An 18,934-nucleotide genomic window follows, 5' to 3' on the forward strand; every position below is an offset into this window, starting at 1 on the left:
GCTCTTTTCTCCTCCCTTGCTCTTTTCTCCTCCCTTGCTCTTTTCTCGTCCCTTGCTCTTTTCTCCTCCCTTGCTCTTTTCTCCTCCCTTCCTCTTTTCTCCTCCCTTCCTCTTTTCTCCTCCCTTCCTCTTTTCTCCTCCCTTCCTCTTTACTCCTCCCTTCCTCTTTACGCCTCCCTTCTTATTTTCTCCACCCTTCCTTTTGTTTCCTCTCTTATGCTTCTGCCCTTCCTTCCTCCTCTCTCCTCCCGTTCTCTTGCCTCCTCCCGTTCTCTTGCCTCCTCCCTTTCTCTTGCCTCCTCCCTTTTTCTCTTGCCTCCTCTTTTTTTTCTTTTGTTTTCTCTTCTCTTGTCTTCTCCTTTTCTTGTCTTCTCCCTTTTTCTCTTGTCTCCTCCCTTCCTGTGGTCTCCTCTCTTCCTCTTGTCTCCTCCCTTCGTCTTGAAAATTTTTGAGGAATTCTTACACTTTATGATGAGTTAGTGCAATTATTGGAGCTATTTTGTTTCACTTTAGGAGTAAGGACATTTGTCCCCAAACCTGTGGCCACAACCTTGCAGTATATCGGAGGTGCAGCTGCCATTCTTGGTCTAGTAGCAATGGCATCCGATGTTGAAGGTCTGTACGCAGCTGTCAAGGCACTTGTTTGTGTGGTAAAGAGCAATCCCTTGGCCAGCAAAGAAATGGAAAGAATTAAAGGATACCAGGTATGCAGGATATTAAAAAATAAATAAATTAATTGCATTAAATATTTGCAGCAAATGTATATTATATTAACTATTATTTAAAAATGACTGTGGTTCCACTTACAATTTTAATCATTAATTCCCCTGCCACTTACTAACATCATCTTTTTGTCTGACTAATCCATGCTTTTTTTTTTTATCCAGTGATCAGGTACCACTTTGCTATGGGGAGGCATTCCACATATATAGATGGGAGAAATGTATGCGGCATAGTATTTTAGAATAATTGGGCTACATAAAAGTGAAGTTAATATTTACAACTAATATTATAACAGTTTGTCCACTAATTTCAAATTAATGACCCAGCCTTAAAGTGGCTTTTATGTTGGCTGATTTGCATAATTAATTTCCCCCCACTTGTTAAATATTTACCAATAAGCTGTGATTTAATAGCCTGTTTACAGAGGCAGACCACGCTTAGCAATGCACACTGAACAATCTGTAGTAGAACGTACAGTGTACACAGGGCTGCTATTGTTCTCAGCAGCCCAAGTTCTATCCATACAGGACAATGAGCTGCCGAGAATGATGTTTTGTGCAGAACAAAAGATCGTTTCCCTTCTTCATCGGGTGATCAGCATTTGTTTTAGACTGTAACATATTCTTCATCCATAGTGATGAGCAGACCCGGACTGTAAAAGTCCGGGGCCGCACAGTTTCAAAAGCACCTGGGTATTGGGCCCGGGTCTTTGACCCGGATCCGGCACTTAAGAATTTAAAAAAAATAAAAATAAAGGAAAAATCAAGAAAATAAGAGGGAAGCAAGCGCTTCATACTTACCGAGGCTCCGTGATGGCGGCATACAGCTTCCAGGTCACGCATTCACTTCTGGTGCCGCGCATTAGGCTCATCGCCCTGCTTTCCCCGCCCACTAGCCAACTTTGCGTCTGTGATTGATTGCAGTGAGACGTGTCCCCAGCTTGTGTGACAGCGTCTGACTGCAGCCAGTCACAGGCCCGGTCTTCGGGTCAGTATCATGGTATAAAATAAAGAAGTTAAAACAATTGGCGTAAGCTCCCCCCCATATTATGATACCTAGCACAGGTAAAGCCCATAGCTACAAGCTGCAGCCGGGCGCTCATTGTAGCTGTGTATCAAAATAAGAGGAACCGCATGTGGCTTTTTAAAAAAAAAAAAAATAATAAAAATTTATATAAGTGATGAAAAAAAACAGCACTTTTGATACCCAGCCGAGATAAAGCCCAACAGCTGGGGTCTTGGATTCTCAGACTTGAGAGGTCCATGTTTATTGGACTGCCCCCTAGCCTAAAAATAGCCTGCAGCCTCCCAAGATTGTCGCATCTATTACATGCGACAAACCCGGCTCTTCTCAATTGAAAGAAGGTTTTTTTTGTATTTCATTACAAATTAAGCATTATTTCGGTGTTTGTGTTTTATTTATTTTCACTTACAGAGTAGTGATGGAGGTGCCTCATAGACCCTCCCCAGTACTAATCTAGGACTTAGTGGCTACATTGCCAAGATAAGCACAGGGCTGGAGACAGCAGCCTGTAGCCGTTGGCTTTATCTGTGCTGGGTATTATAATACGGGGGGACCCTATGCCAATTGTTTTGTTTATTTATTTTATACCATGATACTGACACACAGACCGGGCCTGTCAGTGTTTGCACTCAGACGCTGTCACATAGGCTGGGGGGCACGTCTGACTGCAACCAATTACAGACGCCAGGACGGCCGATGGGCAAGGAAAGCAGTGCATATTCGATGAGCCTAATGCGCGGCACCAAAAGTGAACACGTGATCTGCAAACTGGAAACCCTCTGCCGCCATGACGGATCCCCGGGGAGTACAGCGTGCACGCTCCTATCTCCCTATTCCTTCTACCAACATTTTTAATCTCCGGATTCTGGTTCCCATAGACTTATATAGGGACTGGATTCCAGACCGGAACCGGATTTTAAAAAAAGATAACAAATCCGGTCATCTCTATTAATCGAGCATTCCTAGGAATGCTCTGTCACGATAATCTTCCGGTGTAAAATGCACCTTTTAGGATACATCATCAATATAAGATTGGTGGAGATCAGTCACCTGACAATGACACGATCAGCTGTGATTAGCTCTGGCGGCCAGATTTAAATACCACAGCTTCTTATACTATGGAGTGTCTGCTTCTAGATACTGTGGGACAGCTTGTAATGATAAAGAATAGGAGATGATCTGCAGTACCCGCAGTGGCTCTTAAATGCTTGTACAAAGCTACAGTGTTTATCTTATCACCAGACTTAATAACAACTGATCATTGGTGATGCCTGCTGTCGAATCCCACCGATCTTATCTGAGGCTAGGTAATCAATATAAAGGTATTTGAAAAACCTTTTAATTAATATTAAATAATATTTTTAATTATTTTTAGATCACATTTACAAATGTTGGAAATTTTTATAATATTATTGTATAAATACCTACATTTATCTGGGGTTGTATTTAGAGGGGTTTCTCCACTACTTTTTCACCCTCTTGCAATACGTCATAGCTCTTCAAATCAACGCCTTTTGTAATATACTTGTATTGGAAGTATAGCTTCTATGAGTGCATCACAGTACTGGTTTGTTATGTAGATTTTTCTTCCTCCTCTGTTATGTTGGATACTTCCTTTTCCAGCACAGAAATCAGACCAAATTAAAGGAAATTGTCACTGGGCTCCTGATGGTGGGTGTGAAGGTTTTGGAGTGAAGGACAGCTTCCTGAGCATGCATCCTGATGATACAATTGGATTGCCTCACACAAGCCGAGCTTGTATCTTCATTCAGCAGTAACAGCAGGGGCTGACACTTTTGCTAGTGAAGTGCTGCGATCTTAATTTCAAAAGCAAAAGGTTTAGGTAATTAAATCACTGACGAGGACAGCTAAAAGGCGACAAAATTTGCATAACTCAGTGGCAGGGCCATACGAGCCATCTGGCAATTGTCAGATGTGCCGGTACCTACCCTCGGCCATTCTGACACTTGGTATCTCCTAAAATCTTCAGCAGCGCACTGTGGTGAATGGAGGGGGCGTGTTAAGTACTGAATCAAAGGCTACTGCAATGCATGATAGAACTTGTAGTGACAGCACATAGTAAGTCTGGGGAGAGGAGGTGATCGATATAAACATAAGAGCTGCAGCTACCGACACCAAGTGATGCTATCTCCATGATAAAAGGATTATATTACCATAATAAGAGTGTGGATGAATTTAGTGGCACATAATTGCATGATTCATGAATAAAACGTTAAATTAGTTATTGTAGTGGATAACTTTTTTTAATGGCTCAAGATTACTGAGTAAATATCACTAGAGAATTCAATAGGCTTGATTGAGATGTAAAGGACTTCCAACATATGTTCTGTATGTGGGGATGTTTTTTATACGGGCGAGGCACTGGGGGTTTGTATGGTCTGTGGTTTTTAATCAAATTTTTTAAGATTTTTAATAAACAAATGTATATTTTTGAAGAAAAAAATCCAGTTGGCTGTGTAAGCATAAATATGAATGTAAAACGTGTTGTGGACTATGTAACAATACTGGATATTCTATTTTGAATCCTGAAGATTTGTATAAATATATCTTTTTAGTCTAGATTCTCCTACCAATCCATAACAGTGTATTAGTGCTGGTATGGCTGTAAGACTCCTTTGACATTGAGTAGTAGGAAAAGGGATATTTCTGTAATTAATGCAGGAATTGATTAGGTGTAATTGACTCGAGGCTTAGTAAATACATGTATACTTTTTGGATTAAGTAAATAGTCATTACAAAATGCAAAATTAGCATTTTCCTTGAAATATTTTGCCCTGGGCTACACACATTCATCATACAGTTGACAACCTTTGTGAATTCTGTCTCCGCTCCTAGGAAAGGAAATTATTTCTACCAAAACTGAAAGCAACATGTCATTAACAAGACGTGTCGACTTCAAGGTTGTTGTAAATTTCAGGTTAATTGGGTTCACATTGTCTATCACATGGGAATATTATATTTTTTGTGTTGTGCTAGTTGTTGGGGCCTGCAGACTGGAGCGTATTCGTATTCTGGATTCACACATTATGGTGACAACAGTGGACTGTAGGGGTGGTCTGGACAGTATGGCTGCCCTCAGGATATGAAGGCCGTGTTGTGGAGGGGAAGCAATACTCCATGCCCACCAGTCTCACACTTCACCACCTTCATGTCATTGGTCGTTAAATAGCTGCACCTTTTCATGCATACAGATTGGGCTATATTAGATTGTTAATCGTCTCACGTGTCACCCAATCTCTTAGCGGTGTCAGTGAGGTTGCGTAACCTATTCCTGTATAAATCATGAATTATGTAAACCAATATATTATACAGTGTGCATTAATATTATTCTGTCTTCATTGTAGCTACTAGCAATGTTGCTGAAGAAGAAGAGAGGTCTTCTCAACAGTCACATTTTACATCTCACATTTTCTTTGGTTGGGACGGTGGATAGTGGTCATGAGACATCGATTATTCCCAACTCCACAGCTTTCCAAGACCTGCTGTGTGACTTTGAGGTTAGTGGCCTCCATGAATCTCAAACCGATGAATAACATTTTAAGCATTGGTTGAAAATGTGTTCTTCAGGACTGATATACCGTATTAATGATTTATATTAAAGATAGATTATCACTATTGGATCGGTAGAGGGCAGAAGCCTTGGAAACCCACCGCAGCTGCCGGCAATACACGGTGCACAGAGCCCCAATACCGCAGCTCTGCACACTGCTTAGTGGCCATTCTTGTGTTCTGCAGCTCCGCTTCCATTGAAGTGATTGACAGCTTTTTGTGAGTGAGTGTAGTAGGTATCATAGGCTTTCTCTATAAGATCTGGCAGAATTTAGACAGGTTTTTAAATGACTAGAAGAATATAAATTCTTGAGATAGAGATCTGATGGTCTCTTATATGCAGCCCTCAAATTGTGGAGCACAGGGAACCTGGCAGATCCTCATGAAATGCTCATGTATAATGGAACCATATGAAATGGGAAATATACACAAGGGTAAGGAAATCAAGGGTAGATAGATGTGTGAGGAATGAGAGATCATTTAAGAGTCAGCACTTGCAATATTAGCAGTAAAAAGATGGAACCCCTCCCTATAAATCAGGGAAAAATTGGATCTTTATATTGCCCCTATTACCGGAAGTATAATTTGACAAAGACATATATAATATCATATGATTAAGGTTACGGTATTTTAGGTAATTGTTCATGTCATGCTCTTTTTAGGTCTGGCTCCACGCACCATATGAGCTCCACCTTTCATTGTTTGAACATTTCATTGAGCTCCTCACTGAATCAAGGTAGGTTCAAAAATGTTTTCCAGAAAAGAACCTGCTTTTCTAAAGACGCTCACATTGGTAGGGTAACATTTAAGCTAAAATAGTCATAGTCTGGAATCAGAGTTCTTTGTTGTTATGACCCCCCCCCCCTCCTCAATAGATGCATAATGCACAAAGTGATGCCACAAAACAGCAATAATAAACAATGGCACGTGATACGAAAGGGATGTTGTGCCCAGTGGGGTCACGGTATTAAAGTATTGTACATGGGGATCATTATTGCAGTCACAGAATGGGGTGGCCTTGACAAACAATGACAGGATAAACAAATCCAAGGGCCATCATTTTCTTTTTGATAGTGTTAGACGTTATTCTAGGCAAACCGCTCAGGCATATATGATGACTTGGCCAAAAATGTAAGCATCTTAATTTGTTCTGGGACTCCCTTTTTTGCAATGTATAAAACTCTCAAGAAATCCTTAGACCTCGAGAAACATTGTATATTGTAATATATTGTTATTTTCTTACAGCGAAGCCGCAAAGAATGCCAAACTCATGAGGGAATTCCAGCTAATCCCCAAGTTGTTACTGACCCTTCGAGACATGTCTCTATCACAACCCACCATATCAGCAATCAGTAATGTCTTGAGTTATCTCCTTCAAGGTTTTCCAAACAACAATGACCTGCTCAGGTAATATAGTTTTATTCTTGGACTAAAATCTAAAAAGGAATGTGATTTTATTATACACTGATTAGAATTGGTGCAAATCAATTTGCAGAACCCGGTTCTTCAGCGATCTCAATAATCTGTGGCCTTTTGGACAAGAGCCGTGAGAACCTCTTCTTGCCTAACTGCATCCACGGCTCTTCTTTTGATTACCAGCCTGGCGCAACATCATCGTTGCGATGTGACGCATATGTGATGTGGCGCCATCCTGGCTAATCAAAAGAAGAGCTGCAGATGAGTAAAAGACTTCTCACTGCTTCTGTCCATTGATGTGGATGATGGACTGAGTTATGCAAATCGATTCATACCAATTCAAATACTGTGGTTTCTTATAGGTCACATTGTTTTTTTAAATTCTTTATTTTAAATACCAACATGTAACAATGAAAACTTTCCGCTCCACACGGAACGACATAGAGTTTATCAAGTACATAACAATAACAAGTGTCCCGACCACCAGTACCCTTATGCATCCATCTTCCATCCAAGCAGGTCTGGTCTGGTTATAGTTTTTGTTATTTTTTTTTTTTTTTTGGGAACCAACACAATACAAAGAGAGAAGAATGTACAGCAGAAAGAGAAAAAAGGAATTATAAAAGAGTATAGTGCAAGTTAGATGGCAAGAACAAGGGAGAATTATGGGAGGGAGCGGGAAATGAGGCAAGAGAGGAAGGGAGGGGGGAGAGGAAAAGGGAAGGGAGGGAGAAAGGGAGAAAAAAAAAGGGGGGGTGGGGGACTCTCGAAGCGTCACGCCGCCATCCCTCCAGGTTATAGGTCACATTGTACCAAAATCAGAAATTTCAATAAATTTAATAATAATCTTTATTTTTTTTCTTCAAGGTTTGGACAATTCATTTCTTCCACACTGCCAACCTTTGCTGTATGCGAAAAGTTTGTTGTCATGGAAGTAAATAATGAGGAGAAGCTAGAGCCAGGTAAGAACTGAAAAAAAAAATATCATAGAAAAAGAAACAGCCAACACCAGGTCAGAGGTGGGGTCAGCACATCTACAAAATACTGATGAAATAACCACTCACAACCTCCAATTCATGTGCTGGCTGCCTAGTATTAAACATGCAAGCAGACAAGCTTGCATAGGACACCAGTGTCTGACTTACAGCCTATTGATGACTCCTATACTATTAGATTAGGTGTGCAGCACAGCACTTTATAAGTGCATCCCACAGGACAGACAGCCCAATACACCCATCCAACAATAAAGGGCCTGACTGCATCCTGCATAAAAATGGAAAAATGGGCATTAAAAATTTTAAATGTACAAAATACACATGGTATTGGTCCATATTTTGGCCAAAATATGCAACTCGCAGCCCATGTTAAGGGTCCCCAAACTTGCAAGTACCTACACTAAATTCAAAAATGGCTCCCTGAAAAGGACATAAAGATAAGAAAACATTGCAGAAAAAACAGCCATTACCAACACCACGTCAGATTACCAATGCACTAGGTTTTTTTTTTCTATGTAACAGAAGATTAGGAAAGAAAGGAATGGGCCCAGCACCAATTCAATAAAATATAAAAAAAATTCTTTTATTGGTATCCAGTTAAAATGTCGGAACTCACTGTACAAAAATATGTATAGCAGGTGAAACTTTACGCGTTTCGGACGAGAAAATTATCTAAAATCAAAAGAGTCCTTAGTCATAAGTTACCTGCTAGAGGGCCTGGAAGGGAATAAAACTATGATTCAAGGGTGGAGAATCCAACCCCAGGTGGGGAGGGGGGGAGTGTCTTGCACACCACCGCAGGAGGATGCAATCAGGGAGGGCAAAGAGGGTTAGGAAAATAGCATGAAAAATTGAAAAAAGAAAAATTTATATGATATAAAAACACAAAAAATATTAATGAAATGCATATCAACAGTAGATGCCCCAAAGGAGTCATTTATATAAGTACAATGTCACAATAAACAAAACAAAAACATTGTGACATTGTACTTATATAAATGACTCCTTTGGGGCATCTACTGTTGATATGCATTTCATTAATATTTTTTGTGTTTTTATATCATATAAATTTTTCTTTTTTCAATTTTTCATGCTATTTTCCTAACCCTCTTTGCCCTCCCTGATTGCATCCTCCTGCGGTGGTGTACAAGACACTCCCCCCCCCCCCCCCCCCCCTTCCCCCCTGGGGTTGGATTCTCCACCCTTGAATCATAGTTATATTCCCTTCCAGGCCCTCTAGCAGGTAACTTATGACTAAGGACTCTTTTGATTTTAGATAATTTTCTCGTCCGAAACGCGTAAAGTTTCACCTGCTATACATATTTTTGTACAGTGAGTTCCCCAACATTATTTTAAATGGATACCAATAAAAGACATTTTTTTATATTTTATTGAATTGGTGCTGGGCCCATTCCTTTCTTTCCTAATCTTCTGTTACACGCACCGGTATGGACTGACCGGCAGGCCTCGTGCACCTTGGAGGGGAGTATGGACTCTAATAACAGGTGAGCTGGATACACCTTCTGCCTTTTTTTTTCTATGGCCTTTTCTGTGTTTCCATGTCTTGCTGCGTTCTCTTTTATATGTAATCGGGGGGAATACTTTGTTATAGCATTACTTGAATGCTATAACATAAAGAATGTTTTTAAGAAATTTTAAAGACCAGCTCCAGCTGTGTAGAATATTCAGATGTGATCCTGTTGCATTTATTATTATTATTATTATTATTATTATTATTATTATTATTATATACCATGTTTATTTCCAACTCAATTAGGAGCCGAAGATGATTTTGGAGGACTAGTTTCTGCCAATCTTATTCTTCTAAGAAATAGGTTACTAGATATGCTGCTGAAACTTTTATATACTACAAAAGAAAAGACCACAGTAAATCTTCAGTAAGTAGTTCATAATGGGATGAGGTTGGGAATCAATGAAGGATAGTACAAAGTAAAGACTTTAGCCATGGCACATATCCTTGAATGCTTTGAATGGTAAGTTTTTAGCTGCCATTGATTTTATGAATGAGCCTGAATGCAATAATCTATACCTATAGATTAATATATACCTACACACGCAACACACATATATGTGTATATATATATATATATATATATATATATAATATATATATATATATCTATATATAATATATATATATTTTTATATATATATATATGTGTATATATATATATATATATATATATATATATATATATATATATATATATACACAGTGCCTACAAGTAGTATTCAACCCCCTGCAGATTTAGCAGGTTTGATAGGATGCAAATCAGTTAGAGCCTGCAAACTTCAAACAAGAGCAGGATTTATTAACAGATGCATAAATCTTACAAACCAACAAGTTATGTTGCTCAGTTAAATTTTAATACATTTTCAACATAAAAGTGTGGGTCAATTATTATTCAACCCCTAGGTTTAATATTTTGTGGAATAACCTTTGTTTGCAATTACAGCTAATAATCGTCTTTTATAAGACCTGATCAGGCCGGCACAGGTCTCTGGAGTTATCTTGGCCCACTCCTCCATGCAGACCTTCTCCAAGTTATCTAGGTTCTTTGGGTGTCTCATGTGGACTTTAATCTTGAGCTCCTTCCACAAGTTTTCAATTGGGTTAAGGTCAGGAGACTGACTAGGCCACTGCAACACCTTGATTTTTTCCCTCTTGAACCAGGCCTTGGTTTTCTTGGCTGTGTGCTTTGGGTCGTTGTCTTGTTGGAAGATGAAATGACGACCCATCTTAAGATCCTTGATGGAGGAGCGGAGGCTCTTGGCCAAAATCTCCAGGTAGGCCGTGCTATCCATCTTTCCATGGATGCGGACCAGATGGCCAGGCCCCTTGGCTGAGAAACAGCCCCACAGCATGATGCTGCCACCACCATGCTTGACTGTAGGGATGGTATTCTTGGGGTCGTATGCAGTGCCATCCAGTCTCCAAACGTCACGTGTGTGGTTGGCACCAAAGATCTCGATCTTGGTCTCATCAGACCAGAGAACCTTGAACCAGTCTGTCTCAGAGTCCTCCAAGTGATCATGAGCAAACTGTAGACGAGCCTTGACATGACGCTTTGAAAGTAAAGGTACCTTACGGGCTCGTCTGGAACGGAGACCATTACGGTGGAGTACATTACTTATGGTATTGACTGAAACCAATGTCCCCACTGCCATGAGATCTTCCTGGAGCTCCTTCCTTGTTGTCCTTGGGTTAGCCCTGACTCTTCGGACAAGCCTGGCCTCGGCACGGGTGGAAACTTTCAAAGGCTGTCCAGGCCGTGGAAGGCTAACAGTAGTTCCATAAGCCTTCCACTTCCGGATGATGCTCCCAACAGTGGAGACAGGTAGGCCCAACTCCTTGGAAAGGGTTTTGTACCCCTTGCCAGCCTTGTGACCCTCCACGATCTTGTCTCTGATGGCCTTGGAATGCTCCTTTGTCTTTCCCATGTTGACCAAGTATGAGTGCTGTTCACAAGTTTGGGGAGGGTCTTAATTAGTCAGCAAAGGCTGGAAAAAGAGATAATTAATCCAAACATGTGAAGCTCATTGTTCTTTGTGCCTGAAATACTTCTTAATACTTTAGGGGAACCAAACAGAATTCTTGTGGTTTGAGGGGTTGAATAATAAATGACACTCTGAATAAACTTTTCACAATTTAAAAAAAAAAAAAAAGAAATCACATTCTTTTTGCTGCAGTGCATTTCACACTTCCAGGCTGATCTACAGTCTAAATGTCACAATGCCAAGTTAATTCCGAATGTGTAAACCTGCTAAATCTGCAGGGGGTTGAATACTACTTGTAGGCACTGTGTATGTGTGTATATGTGTGCATATATATATATATATATATATATATATATATATATATTCATATTTGGACATGCTCACGTGTGTGCATTTATGTGTATCTGTATGTACATAATGTATATTTGTTTGTGCATGTATGAGTGTAAAGTGTGTGTGTGTGTAATGTACGTGTTATACAGTATATACATAATATATACGTTTTTGACAAACTATCAATTTTGCAGGTTTTCCCAGCTACAAAGAATTGAGAGGTCTGTAATTTTTATCATAGGTACACTTCAACTGTAACAGTCAGAATCCCACCCCCCCAAAAAAAAATCTGGAAAATTACACTGTATGATTTTTAAAAAGTTAACATTTTATTGCATGAAATAAGTATTTGATCACCTAGCAATCAGCAAGAATTCTTGCTCTCACAGACCTGCTTTTTTTTTTCTTTAAGAAGCCCTCCTACTCATTATCTGTAATAATTTCAGCTGTTTGAACTCATTACCTGTATAAAAGACATCTGTTCACACAATCACTCCAACCTCTCCACCATGGTCCTGACCAAAGAGCTGTGTAAGAACACTAGGGACCTGCACAAGCTTGGATGAGCTAGAGGACAATAGGCAAGCAGCTTGGTGAGAAGGCAACAACTGTTGGCACAATTATTAGAAATTGGAAGAAACACAAGATGACTGTCAATCTTACTCAGTGATCTCTCGTTATGGGGTAAAGATGATTCTGGGAATGGTCAGGAATCAGCCCAGAACTACAAGGAGGACCTGGCCAATGATCTGAATAGAGGTGGGACCACAGTCGCAAAGATTACAGTTTGTAACACACTACGCCGTCATGTATTAAAATCCTGTAGGGCACGCAAGGTATGTCAGCACATGTCCAGGCCCGCAAAAAAAGGAAGTCACAAGGATGACACACGGATGCATTCGTGGAAAAACAGGACCGTTTAACTGTAGTTCATGGATTAGTAAAATTGTATCTATAACAAAGTAACATGTATCAACTGGAAAAACTGTCCCCAAAGTGAATCTGTGGGTCAATAAGATAAAAGGTGTTCAGTAATAGATAGTTCAAGCAATGGTGTTGAGGAGAGCCATAAGATGAAATACTTAATTAACCTCTTGACAAGGGATTGTGGGAAATATGTCGATTTGCCTTAGATAATTCAGGTTTCAGATCATACACATGACACAGATATAAAGATGGCTGCCATTTCCTGTTTTGCACACCTTGCCTGGAATACAAGGAATGTCCAGATGTAAGAAGACCATCATATAAGGAAAAGACCCACTGGCCAAGCTAGAGGACCAACCCACAGATCATATGACACCATGGATTCATCCATTGAAGTCAAACCTGCCCATCAACAGCAACACAGATCTCCCATTGGGTAGCCCATGAAATGTCCCACTAAATGGGCATATCCGAACTTGTGTACGCCCATAGTCTATATCAGAGACCGCATGCTCTTCCCTGTTCTGTTCAGTGCCATTTTTACTGTAGTCAAGAAGAGATTTCCCATCTGACTGTGTCTGGTGTGATTTCTTTACGCATGCACTTGATCCACATCAATTAGGCCAGGCAGTAGGCAACTACTCTGATTAAGAGTTCACCCTAACAATGGTAATTTTGTCTCAGGGATTTTTTTTCACCAGTTTACTCTCTTTTTTTTAAATTTTATCATATATAATTTTTAATGTAATTGTCTCAATAAAATTTACATATTTTGTTATGATTTAATGAACAGACATACATACAGCCATGACCGAAAGAGATGGCACCCTTGACCTTGTTACAGAAAGTGAAGTATTTCTCCCATAAAATCAGTGAACATGATTTCACACTGAACCTCAAAAATGGGCTGGACAAAATTGTTGGCACCTTTCCAAAATTGTGGGTAAATAACTTTTGTTTCAGGCATGTTCAAACTCACCTGTGCCACACTAAGTATGGAGAACAGAAAAAGAAGACAACTATAAGGACTTGAGAACCAAAATTGGTGAAGAATATCAACAATCGCAATGTTACAAGTCCATCTCCAGAGATGTTGATGTTAATTTGTCTATGATGCACAACATAATCAAGAACCCATGGCACTGTAGTTAATCTCCCTCTGGATGGCAGAGAAAAATTGAAGAATGGTTGCAATGCAGGATAGTCGGGATAGGTGGAACAATTTCAAGGGTGCCAACACTTTCAGCCATGACTGTGTGTGTGTGTGTGTGTGTGTGTCTGTGCGTGTGTGAGTGTGTGTAGATATAATGTGTGCGTGTATAATCTATACATAAACACAGCCACCATAGACGAACTATCACAAAAAGACACGGTTCGTGGCTTCTCAATCTAATTTTCTATCATGTTCTGTTTTTTTTTTCTCTCTAAATCAGTTTGCATTGTTAAAATATAGTTACGTCTAAGAAACTGACAGTGAACATGTAGGAATACACTTGTGATTTAATTCATTGACATACAGGATAACAGTAATAACTCCTAAATTTGTTGCTTCACATTCAGTCCCGTAAGGATTTGTTAGAAGCTGCTGCTGTCAGTAAAGAACTGGTCAGTTGATTGATCAATGTTGTGATGAACAGTCAGGATTGTAGTAAACTGTGTATTTTATCTTCAGGGCTCGCATCTGATTATGTAAGTGAACAAATTAGACAGCCTACATAATGATTCTGTCAGGTTTCACCTTAACTTGCAAAACATTTCTATTGAGAAATGTAGATTTTTTTTTTAGTTTAGACCAGTTGAGACACCACAAGATGCCCATTAAGATCTTCAGATGGGGAATAACAATGTATTCTCTCCTTTAGGAGTAGCTGCAGAACTTGATAACTGATGTCATTTTTATTCTTCTTTCAGAGCCTGTGAAGAATTAGTCAAGACTCTTGGCTTTGATTGGGTCATCATGTTCATGGAGGAACATCTTCATTCTACGACAGTCACTGCAGCTATGAGGATTTTGGTGGTACTCTTGAGCAACCAGCCAATCCTTATTAAGTTCAAGGAAGGTGTGAGTGGGGGAGGATGGCTGGAACAAACAGACTCTGTCTTGACCAACAAGATCGGGACAGTACTAGGTAAAGGTCTTAGGTGCATCATTAAGTAATTAATTTTATTGTGTATGTGGCTATGAAGCTTGTCTGTCTTGAGAGACGTGACTTCAAAACCCAATGTGGGTTTATAAGTGCGACATGTAAACATTTTTTTTGCACATTGATTAAGACTAGCACGGATGATCAGACCTATGATTCTGACTTTTGTTGTAAAGAAAAGATATGCACTAAATAATTCTAGTTGTTTAATAGGAAGATGACTAATTGAATACAATTCTTGATCTACTGTAATAAGAGAAATACAGATTCTTAGAATTTAATTCTCATCTTTAAGCTCACTTTTAGTTTTAGTAAGCTGGTGAGTAGTCTGTATTCTGTACACTACTGAGTTATCTAGGAGTCTTTCTGTACGGTGTCCCTGATCTTAGGGAGTCTGGAGATACATCAGAATGCACAGCCCACTTTGTTCAGAGATATGAGATATTGATCATACAAAAATGTCCATTTCTATATTTGCCCAGTAACCGCATCAAGGCATATCTTGTATACTGGGTACCTACTCTAACGCCTTAGTGCAACTGTCTTTTTTTTATTTTTTATTTATTATATGTAGTGTTCAGTTTGCACCTGTTCAGACTACATGTTGCAAGTGCCGTCAGTTTTTTTTTTTTTTTGTCTTCAGCTATCCATGCATGATCTTATAGAAATAGTAGTTGCTATTTTGACATTTGACACCAGTAGCATAGCGATTTTGCTATTTGCATTTAGGGACAACCAGTCAAATTGAATGGGAGCACCACACTACAAGAACTACGTATATGGTGCCACAAATTTTGCTATTAATGTAAAACCCCGGCTGTTCGGGTGGTGACTGCTGTGTGTGTGGTTTATGGCTATTTTTCTTGTTGATTCTCTTAAGGAATTCAACGTATTGTATCCTTTTGGCATTATAAGGCTGTGTTGGCACGCTGCTTTTTTTTATGCAGATTTGGTGCAGATTTCACAAATCTGCATGCCTTTCTTTATGCCAGCAAGGTCAATGAGAATTCTGAAGTCTGCTTATTTTTTCCTTGCAGATTTGGTGCAGAAATAATTTACAGCATGTCTCAATCATTGCGTTCTTGCCTGCATTTTTTAGTTTTTCCACCCATTGACTGCATTGAGAAAAACGCATGCGATTTTTGGTCCATTTGTCTGCCTGAAGGTGCAGATTTCATGCAGAAAATTTCTGCACCAGATACTCAACGTATGAACATAGCCTAAAGGTCTCTCTGCATGTAGTTGATTAGTGGTGCCCGAAAGCTGTTCTTCCAGAATCAAGTCCTAATGAGTCACCAACTTTAGAGGCCCTAGAAAGTAGTTATCCAAAGTGCACAACCTCTGGAAAATCAGAAGAATAAAGACGGCACTTACCAATAGTATTTACTTCTTATTTAACGTCCGTTCATAAAAATCAAGCCTAGTTACTTGGAGGCTAGCAAAGTGATGCAAAGCGGTCGTGGACACATCACGCTGCTCACAACTGTATGAAATTGGACTTTTTTTTTATGAATTGAAATTAAGAAATAAGAAAACCACCATAGGTGAGTGGCATGTATCTTCTTCTGATTTTGTATATCTGAATTCTGACGTTGCACCACCCTATTTGACCATAGTAGCCCACATGCTGTTATACTACATAAATACTAGAGTGGTGTGAGGGATAGTTCAGATCTACAAGAGCAATAAGGGGTTTCAGTTTTCGCTCACAGACCTTGTATATGGCTGTAATTAATATCATATAGTTTTCATTGGGGATCTGTATGACATTACTTTAGTGGCTGAAGTTGGTTTAGGATGGCAGATACTAATAATGTCTATTTTGAGCTTGCCTAAATGTGAGATTCTCTGTTTTTGCCCCGCAGGCTTCAACGTTGGAAGGAGTGCTGGAGGCAGGTCAACAGTCAGGGAGATTAACCGTGATGCTTGTCATTTCCCTGGCTTTCCAGTTCTTCAGTCACTTCTCCCCAAGCACACTAATGTTCCCTCACTTTACTTTCTGCTCATGGCACTGTTCCTGCAGCAGCCTGTCACTGAACTGCCTGAAAACTTGCAGGTCAGTGCACCTGTCACCAGCAACCGAAGTAACCGGGGTTGCCAGGTAGGAATTAGCCAGTAAGACAAGTATATGTGTGTCCTAATCTTGGATTAGAGCTTCATACTTTATAAAGGTGATCTGGTTTAAGCCATTAATTGATTGATACTTGTAGTTGGAAATACCTTTTGTCCTCCATTAGGCGGGATATATACTCATTTATATTAGCACTGACTAATTCAGTTTTTGCTGTACAACACTCTTCCTTCCTTTTTCAAACACTATTCCACAAGTAATTGGGCCAATTTGCCCTTTTTTTTGTCTCTTAATGTATTGCATCCTTCCCAACATCATGGTGAGATACTGAAGTAGCCGGAGATCCAACACTCAAGACATTTTTTCATTTTCTTGTGATGTGCAACAGATGCTTAGCGAGAAACCTGCATTAGAATGACACCAATTTACCTATGACCATGAGATACCTTTAAGCCATGCTATTCCGTCCCTGTCCTCAACTACATTCCATCATTGTTCCTCACTTTCTTTGATTTGGTCCTATTTAGTACCAATACCCATATTTTTATATTACAGTGTCTGTGTTGATAAGCAAGGCAGGATTTAGCATCAATGTCAGCTGGTATTTTAATCAACATGTATATGGTTGGATTCCATGCTCCTTTCATAATCGGGCTACAACCTGGGGCAATTCATTAAGGCTAGTTTCACACTTGCGTTTTTTTTTTTCTTCAGTCGCAATCCGCCGTTTTGGAAAACAGCGGAATCCGTTAATGGATTCCGCTGCTTTCCATAGACTTATATGGACGACGCATTGTGACTGATGGTCCTGCGTTGAATCCTCCGGCCGACGCTCCATTGCATCCGCCAAGCGGAAAGAACGCAGCATGTAGCGTTTTTCAGCGCTTCCCTGACCGTCAAAAAAACGCAATGTGCTGGATTCCGTCGGCGTTCATCATTTTTATAATGGAAGCCTATGGTGGCGGAATCTGTCGGAATCCGTCATTTGACGGATTCCTTTGACGCATCTGTTTTTACACAACTGCGCATGTTCAGTTGAGTAATTGTTGAAAAAAAAAAGCTACAACGGATTCCGTTGTTTTGCAGTATCCGTCGCATCAGTTATGCCACTATATGCAACACATCCGTTACATCCGTCACACAACGCAATGCAACGGATGCCGCACAATGCAAGTGTGAAACTAGCCTAAGGGTATGTGCGCACTAGGCGTTTTTTTCACGCTGCGTTTTTATGTGCGTTTTTGTCTCAAAAAACGCAACCGCGGCTAAAAAACGCGGCAAAAACGCATGCGTTTTTGCCGCGTTTTTTGCTGCGTTTTTGCTCACTGCGTTTTTAATCAGTGCACAATGCCATTAAAGATTGTTGATGGAAAAAAAAAAAAAAAAAGGTCTGATGTCATTTCCTTCTTCAAAATGTTCATTGTATGCAGGAGAGCAGACAGCAGCTGCAGAACTACAAGGCTCAGAATCCTCCATTCACTAGTGTATGCAGGAGAGCAGACAGCAGCTGCAGAACTACAAGGCTCAGCATCCTCCATCCAGGACTGTATGCAGTTTTTTGCCCAAAAAGAAAAAAAAAATGACATGGGCTTCGCCATATTTTTGTATGCTAGCCGGGTACAGCAGGCAGGTACGGGCTGCCCCCAACCCCCAGCTGCCTATTTGTACCCGGCTGGGAACCAAAAATATAGAGAAGCCCTTTTTTTTTTAATTATTTCATGAATTTCATGAAATAATTAAAAAAAAAAAAATGACATGGGCTTCGCCTAATTTTTGAGTCCAGCCGGGTACAACTAGGCGGCTGGGGATTGGAATCTACAGTGCAGGGTGTCCAAGATTTCTGGGCACCCCCACTGCGAATTGCAGTCCGCAGCCACCCCAGAAAATGGCGCTTTCATAGAAGCGCCATCTTCTGGCGCTGTATCCAACTCTTCCAGCTGCCCTGAAGCCGGGTGGCTAGCTAGGTAATAATGGAGTTAGGGCTAGCTGTATATTATCAGCTAGCCCTAAGCCCGAAATTCATGGTGTCACGCCAATATTAGACATGGCCACCATGAATTTCTAGTAATGATAAAAAAAAAAAAAAAACAACAACACACAGAAAAATATTTTTATTAGAAATAAAACACAACACAATTAGTGACTCCATCTTTATTGAAATAAATAACCCCCCCTCCACAGTAATCCTGGGTCAGGGTCCCGCGCCGTCCAAT

General features: G+C 40.0%; 1 protein-coding gene across 9 annotated transcripts in view; it reads left to right on the forward strand.

Annotated features, from left to right (window-relative positions):
• The window catches only part of WDFY3 (WD repeat and FYVE domain containing 3), a 388,800-nt gene that overhangs the window by 263,804 nt on the left and 106,062 nt on the right, over window positions 1-18,934 (forward strand). For 8 of the 9 annotated variants that reach the window (XM_075351922.1, XM_075351959.1, XM_075351945.1 and 5 more), the window contains 8 exons: window positions 514-704; window positions 5,112-5,264; window positions 5,979-6,052; window positions 6,562-6,723; window positions 7,600-7,694; window positions 9,505-9,625; window positions 14,418-14,635; window positions 16,516-16,751. In XM_075351922.1, the coding sequence (XP_075208037.1) occupies window positions 514-704; window positions 5,112-5,264; window positions 5,979-6,052; window positions 6,562-6,723; window positions 7,600-7,694; window positions 9,505-9,625; window positions 14,418-14,635; window positions 16,516-16,751 (1,250 nt within the window). The remainder of the gene's footprint in view (window positions 1-513; window positions 705-5,111; window positions 5,265-5,978; window positions 6,053-6,561; window positions 6,724-7,599; window positions 7,695-9,504; window positions 9,626-14,417; window positions 14,636-16,515; window positions 16,752-18,934) is intronic. The other variant, XM_075351952.1, reaches the window with a different exon arrangement.

Source organism: Anomaloglossus baeobatrachus, chromosome 1, assembly GCF_048569485.1.
Source record: "Anomaloglossus baeobatrachus isolate aAnoBae1 chromosome 1, aAnoBae1.hap1, whole genome shotgun sequence".
Taxonomy (NCBI): Eukaryota; Metazoa; Chordata; class Amphibia; order Anura; family Aromobatidae; genus Anomaloglossus; species Anomaloglossus baeobatrachus.